Source organism: Aristolochia californica, unplaced genomic scaffold, assembly GCF_029961685.1.
Source record: "Aristolochia californica isolate CCGP_79_NKW_82.1479 unplaced genomic scaffold, dmAriCali1.0.hap1 SCAF_3, whole genome shotgun sequence".
Lineage (NCBI taxonomy): Eukaryota > Viridiplantae > Streptophyta > Magnoliopsida > Piperales > Aristolochiaceae > Aristolochia > Aristolochia californica.
In genome coordinates, this window is record NW_027181992.1 from 7,352,132 (window position 1) to 7,359,948 (window position 7,817).

The window sequence follows — 7,817 nt, forward strand, 5'->3', positions numbered from 1 at the left end:
TGATGGCTTGAGTCATGGAAGTAGGTTCAATGGCTGGTTTGGATGGTAAATTGGTGTGAAGGTTGAGCTTTTGAAGTGATTTACAAATATTATTTTGGCCCAAGTGGTCATGCGATGTTGGGTGGTAGGTTGTGTTTTGATCGATAGATGAGTAGCATTTGGTGATGGTTGAATGGGTCGTGGTTGCTATGCAGTTTCTGTTTAATGTGTTGGTGTCTCAGAGGTTTGTGAATTATCATCAAATAGAGGCTTGTTTTGAGGGTGCCCTTGTGGTGGAGTGTTAGAAGTCGATTGTGGTGACGAAGTTGATGAAATAGTAACCACAGAGGAAATTCAAGTATCTATGGTGGTGGAAGTGGGATGTTCTATGTGATTATTGAGAGAGGTGTACGGGAAAACTGACTCTGCAAACTTAACATGACGAGAAACAAATATTTTTGAAGTAGATGGTTCAAAACACAAGTAAGCACTTTGAAATAAAGAGTAACCAAGAAATACACATGGTTTAGACTTGATCAAGTCTGTGAGTTGTATATGGATGAAGCCAAGGATAACATAAGTTGCCAAAAATCTTTAGTTTAGAATAATTTGGTGTTTGGTGAAAAATTAACTCATTGAGAGATGATAGATTGAATGTAGGGGTTGGCATCATGTTTTTTAAATAGACAACAGTGGCAAAGGCATGAGACCAAAAGGTAATTTGAAGTGAAACATGAGAGACCAGTTTCAACAATATGACAATGTCGTCTTTCTGAGTAGCCGTTGTGTTCAAGTGTATAGGGTACAGTGGTTTGGTGCGAGATGCCATTTAAAGAAAGGTAATCTTTGAGGTTCATATATTCTTCCCCATTGTCTAGATCGAGTGTGATAAATTTTTTTTTGAACTAATTTTCTATAATGGTTTTATAACGGGGAAAAACTTATTGAACTTCAAATTTTCGTTTGAATGAGTAAAACCATATGTATTTGGTATAATGATAAAAAAAATGATAATATATTTGAAACCATCTTGTGACAAAACTGAAGAAGTCCATAAATCAGAAAAAAGAATTTCAAGTGGTTGTGTAGAGATAAGAGATGAAGTTGAGAAGGGCATCTTTTGGCTTTTATTGCAAAGACATGCATAACATGAAAACTCTTTTGGCATAGGAGCAAATATTTTTAATGATGACTAGAAATAATGTGTCAAAATGGGAATAGCGGGATGATTTAATCGATGATGCTAATTGGATGATGTGGTTTTGACTTGAGAGAATGCGAGAATTGGAGAAGACATATATTAGATTTATGAGTTGGTCACTCCTCCACTCCATCTCTATTGCTGCCCATCATATGGATTGCCCCCGTGTGAAGAATATTCACATGAAAGGAAGATGAGAAAAATTCAACGGAAGCATTATTAGTAGTGCAAAATTGAGAGATAGAAATTAAGTTATTTTGAATGGTTGGTACGCAAAGGACACCATTCAAAGTAAATGAAGTAGTGGTAGTTGGAATAGATATAGAATCGGTGTGGGTGATGGAGAGACTAGTGTCATTGCCAATCATAGCATCATCAAAGCCAATATAGGGTATTTGAAGAGATAAGTTGCTCAAGACTTTTATGACATGGTAAGATGCTCCATTATCAAGTAACCAAACTGGATTGTTGGAGGTGGCGTTGGCAGCATAATGAGTTTGTAGTGGCAATGGTGTTGCCAAAGTTTGAGAAGGTAGAAATTCTGTGTTGGTTAGCTGGATCAATACGGGTTGAAATGATAGACATCACTTAGTAGAGTGCCCTTGGATACCATAAATCTGACAGAACTCCATATATGAAGGAGGTCGAGGCCGACTGGTGTAAGTTGGAGCACCTGAGTTTGTAGCCAGGGTTGTTAGGCAACTGGTGCCAGCAATGAGTAGGCAGTCATCGACTATGGTTTTTTTTTTTTTCACAAGTGTGAGACGCTCACATGAACGGTGTGAGCTTCATTTCCAACCTTGCGCTCGTCATCTTTTTCCTCCCGTTGACAGGGTCGGGAATGGAGGCACGCATAGGCGGCTGTTGCGGGACATCAGAAGTCCGTTTTGGTGGCTTAGTTTGGGTCGTTAGAGGCGCACATAGGCTCTATTGGAGCTCGACTGATGCATTGAAGAACCGCGTGTTGCAAGAGAGCATTTTGGGCGGAGAGGAAGAGGAAGCGAATTTTTTTGGAGGATAGCAGATGTATAAGATCGATCTACTATGATACATATGAGCAATAGGGAAAGTATCATTTCTCTTCTTCTTCGCACGTCGAAATCTGCTCTCTCTGACAAAGAATGTTCAACGTTGTGAGGCGCGCATCTCTCTTTCTTGGTACTAAGGATGCATTGATGGCCCTTGCCAGAAAAAGTGATCTACGAAGAGTACTGTTTGGACTTTGGAGTGTCGGCATCCAGTCGACTACGTCAATGCATGGGGACTAATACGTGAAGAATGAGCAACAAAGAGACAGCCTGAACAGTTGCCACTTACGCAGTAAGAAATTAAGCGCAGCCCAGCAGATTTAGAAATTAGAATGGTTTACTACGGCGTCCTTTGAAGGCTCGAATGGATTGACTGGATAACTGCAGAACTGTGCAGAGACGAGGTTCAGAAAAAGCAGCTTGGATTTCGGTGACGATGAGCCACATGGAATGTCGGTGAAGAGGGTCCCATAGGTCATTATTGGATTCCAGTTGCTAGAAAACAGAAGTGGGTCTTGCTCCACAAGAGCCAAGCTCTAGAAATTTGAAAACTATACAATTACATAAGACTCTTCAATGCTGATTGCGATGCTTGTCGATTCCGAATCGGAGTCGAGGCAGACGGCTGATCCACCAAATGTCGTCTTATTAAAAAGATCCGCCCGTGATTAGTTAGAAGACGCGGTTGAGCTATTCAGGAGTCTTCACTGTAATAAAGCCCTTTGAAGATCAGTTACGGAGATCGACTTCCAATTATGTATATCTCTAACGCGCTTTTGAAGTCAAAATGATTAGGTTTTATTGGGTTAAAGACTTCTCGATCGATCTCCAGCACCTCACATTAAGCTTCTGAACTGTAATTGGAAAAATAGAGCTGTTGTCGTTCCATGTCGAGATTTAGTTACAGTTGCATAAAATATAAACGATTAAAACGTCATTCATCACCATCCCGTCAGTCGATATCTTTCTCGCTATATACGAAGCACTTTCTTATTGTAAAGTGATTTGCTGCAGTGGGAAGCTTCGTTTTCGAAATCAGCTACTGTTATTGAGCCCACATGACCGACCTGCATAGCGGGAGAAAAATGCATTTTCCCGCAATCTGTTCCGATTTCCAGGGGATAAGGATACACTTTAAAAAATAGAGTTTTTTACCAAAATAACTATTTGAAAAAACTTATTTATGAAAACAACGACGTTATAATTTATTTTGAAAAATACCTAACTTTGACCGGTCCAATGTACATGTGGACAATCAAAGGCGACACATAAGCTTTGACAGCTTACATGTTACCACATCATTAAAGCGGTATGGTAGATGAACACATTGACTGCCATGTCATTATTTTTTACATGTCATCTACCATATCATTATCAATTTCCCTCTTTTGCCCCGTCATCTCTCGCCACGTAAGCCCTTACTTATATTTTTTTTGTTCTAATATTTCTTCCTCGATCTTTCTCCTCTCCTCTCCTCTCATCCCCTCTCCTGCTGCCACCGCTCGGCCACCACCGCTCCCTGCTCTCGCCGCTCGCCCTCGGCCTTGATGCCCCCCTTTCAACCACTCTCGCTTCGTCTCAGCCTCTTCTCTCGTTCTTCTTCTACGTTCCCTTCTGTTCATCCTCTCGCCGCCCCTTTCTCAAAACTGAAGCATATCATTTATCTCTTCATCGCCCCTTCTCTTAATACCCTATCATTTCACTCTCTCACCGCCTCCTCTCTTAATACCCTATCATTTCACTCTCTCGCCACTCCTTCTCTCAAAACTGAAGCCCTATTCACCCTCCAAACCCGAATTTGAATTTCAGAAGCCGATTTAGTAGGGTGATTTTTTAGGGTTTTTGTTAATTGAATCTAATTACTGTGTTTAATTATAATGTTGATTTGAATTTAGGTGTTTAATTACTGTATTGATTTTTTTTGTGATTTACTGTTTAGTTTCTGATTTTATGTCAATGAAATTTTTGTCAATTGCAGATAAATTAAAATGTATATTTTTTTAATTTATAAATATTTTAAATCAATAATATATGGGTAAGACTTAAGAGTAAGATTTTTTCAATTTATACATATTTTAAATCCATAATAAATGGGTAAGAGTTAGATTTTTTCTATTTATAAATATTTTAAATCTAATCAGTATACTTATTTTATTTTTTTTTTAAATATAAAGTAATAAAAAGTTTTTTTAATTAATAAATATTTTAATTGATATTAAATGGTGTTGAATAAGTAAGAGTTAATTTTTTAATTGTTTATTAGATTTTTTTAATAATTTATTAGTTTAGATATAAGGTAATAAAAAGTGTATTTGATTTTTTGATTTTTTTAAAATTTATTCAAAATCTTATCATTTAATGACATGGCAGATTATGTGTAAAAAATAATGACATGGCAGACGATGTGTTCATCTACCATACCACTCTGATGATGTGGAGACACATAAGTGGTTAGAGCTTATGTGTCACTTTTGACTGTCCACATGTACATTGGACCGGTCAAAGTTGGGTATTTTTCAAAATATCAAATGGTTATTTTAGTAAAAAACTCTAAAAAATAAAAACTCGCCGAACGGCCCAAAGTCTCCGGTGAGATTAGATTAGCGACGGTATTTTAACTTATACCTCAAGAATATTCAAATTATTTGATCAGGTGATCAAGGTTTCACCTACTGATGATGTTTCTGATAAACTATTACAATTGATAACGTCTGGCGTTTATGTGAACGTTTTAATCGATCAGTTTGATAATTATTTTTTAACTTTTTACAGAGATCAAAGTTACCTGATCTCATGTCTACTAAAAGCCTGTCTCAGCACTCTTCGCTGCTCACTCTTCCAGTTAGCTCTACTTCCTGGCCGAGAAGATGACCCGCTCGCCGGAAATTCTCCCTGTAATGTCCAATGCCGGCGACCAACGCCGGGGCATTGCAGTTCTCGGCAGAAAACACAGAAAGCCCATCATCGTCTTCCTTTCTTCTCTGCTCGTTGTCGCCGCTATCATCTCCCTTGCCACCGGCGTGGCCAGAAAATCTAAACATGGCGACGAAAACGACACAACAGTTGCCACATCTCATGCGCTTCTCCGATCGTCTTGCAGCTCCACTCGATACCCCGAACTGTGCATCTCTACCGTCGCCTCCAACCCTTCACTTCTCTCCTCGCTCGCTACTCACAAACAAGTTATCGAAGCGTCCATCAATCAAACGGTTGGAGCCGTCCAATCAACGTACGGTAAGGTGCAGACGATGACCCAGAAGCCAAACCTGACTCCCCGAGAGAAGGTTGCTCTCGCCGACTGTCTCCAGACCCTTGGTGATACTCTGGATGAGCTGCGGGAAACGTACAGTTGCTTCGAAGTCTACCCATCTAACAAACCCATCGCGGAACAAGCCGACGACATAAACATCCTTCTAAGTGCCGCCATTACTAACCAGGAAACGTGCATTGATGGCTTCTCCTACAATAAAGCTGAAACAGAGTTGAGGAAAGAGTTCGAGAGTGGTGTCCTTAACGTGAAACACATGTGCAGCAACGTCCTTTCTATGGCGAGCAACATGACGGTTTCCCACATGCCGATGGAGAATGGGAAGAATTCCTTCAAAGGGAGAAGAATGGAGGAAGAAGAGCTCGAAGATGATAAGTATCCGAGCTGGTTATCAGCCGCTGATCGGAAGCTTTTGCAGTCTCCATCCGTTCCGGCAGACGTCACAGTTGCCGTCGACGGAAGTGGTGACTACACAACTGTTTCGTCCGCGGTGGCGGCTGCACCGGAGGAAAGTAGTAGGAGGTATGTGATAAGAATTAAGGCGGGAGTTTACCAAGAGAACGTCGAAGTGCCCAAGAAGAAGACAAACTTGATGTTCTTGGGAGATGACCGGAGGACCACTATCATTACAGGTAGCCGGAACGTAGTTGACGGAAGCACTACTTTCCGTTCCGCTACAGTTGGTAAGTTCTTCGTTCTTCCTCATCTTCTGTTTCCTTCAATTGCATTTCATTTTACAAGGAAAAGTGCGTATCTCTATCCTTGGATGTATCGCTAATTTTCACTAATTGATTTCCTTTTCATTTGCAGCTATCGTGGGGAATGACTTCCTAGCCCGAGGCATAAGATTCGAGAACACGGCCGGACCCTCGAAGGCTCAGGCGGTGGCCCTCCGAGTAGGGTCGGACCTCTCCGCTTTCTACGACTGCGAGATGGTGGCATATCAGGACACACTCTATGTCCACTCCCTGCGCCAGTTCTTCCGCTCCTGCTTCATAACCGGCACCGTCGACTTCATCTTCGGCAACGCCGCCGTTGTCTTCCAGGACTGCGACATCCAACCTCGCCGCCCCAATCCCGGCCAACGCAACATGATCACCGCCCAAGGTCGAGACAACCCCGACGAGAACACCGGCATCGTGATCCAGAACTGCCGCATAGCCGCCGCCTCCGATCTCCTCCCCGTGCAGAGCTCCTTCCCCACCTATCTAGGCCGTCCCTGGAGGGAGTACTCGCGCACCGTCGTGATGAAGTCTAACCTCAGCAACGTCATTCAGCCGGAGGGTTGGTATCCCTGGAACGGGAACTTCGCGCTGGACACACTGTTTTACGGGGAGTATCAAAACACGGGAGCAGGGGCGGCCACCGAGGGTAGGGTGAAGTGGAAGGGTTTCAAGGTCATTACGAATGCCACTGAAGCTCAAAGCTACACACTGGAGAATTTTGTAATGGGGGGAAGCTGGGTGGGGAATTCCGGTTTCCCCTTTACGCTAGGACTGTGAAGAAAGACGAAAGAAGAGTAGACCAGAGATTGACCAGATGGTTGATGACCAACAGGAGTATCCTATCCTCGCTCCGGTGGCCCTGAAGGTTGGGCTGAAGGCTGAAACCACCTCATCTAGAATTTTCTCTTCTTTTAAGTTTTTTAAAATAAGTAATCAAAGCCAATCAATCATGAATTGTCTATTAGTCTGTTACCACTCCGGTCTTGATATAAATTGTTACACGAGCTGGTGAGATCCATCACGAGGACGAAGATGCCAAGAAGATTCCTCACCTAAGTTGCATGAGTTAAGAGATAAGAAGAACAAGCAAGACTAAGTTAGAAGATTTGAAGATCAAGTGGGATCCACAAAGATACCACGAGTTGGTAACTTTATTAACATGAGTTAGAAGATCATGCGGGACCTACAAAGATAAGACCACGAGCCAGCCTCCTCTCTTATGTCCACGTGATTAAAGAAGAGTTAGAGTTCAAGTTATATGAGACCTCTAGTAGATTGTGTTATCTTTTCATGGTAGACTTATCTTATAGAGTTAGAGTTGGAATGTAATTAGTGTAAAGATTAAAAAATTTATTCACCACGATTTTGGAAACCATTTACATCACATATTTATACATAAAATTGTAAACTAAAAATTGCTAATTCTAGCGTTGTGATCCGTCTATGCCGGATTTGTGATCCGTCAGTTCAGGTGGAAGGAAACCTGGTCTGTAGGCTTTCGTTGCATTCCCATTCACACCCCCTGCAAGCTAAGCGTCGTGAAGTTTGGATCGAAAAAATTCAAAGAGAAGGCGTGGAGTATTTTTGGTGAAAATATCCTCAATTTGTTGGTGAGA

At 41.6% G+C, this 7,817-nt stretch overlaps 1 protein-coding gene across 1 annotated transcript; it reads left to right on the top strand.

Moving 5' to 3' along the window:
• Positions 1-5,049: 5,049 nt before the first annotated feature.
• On the top strand, positions 5,050-7,162 carry LOC137958760 (pectinesterase-like). Its single transcript, XM_068805881.1, has 2 exons — positions 5,050-6,159; positions 6,287-7,162. The coding sequence occupies exons 1-2, from the start codon at positions 5,076-5,078 to the stop codon at positions 6,976-6,978; spliced, it is 1,776 nt and encodes a 591-aa protein (XP_068661982.1). The 5' UTR covers positions 5,050-5,075; the 3' UTR covers positions 6,979-7,162.
• Positions 7,163-7,817: the final 655 nt, after the last annotated feature.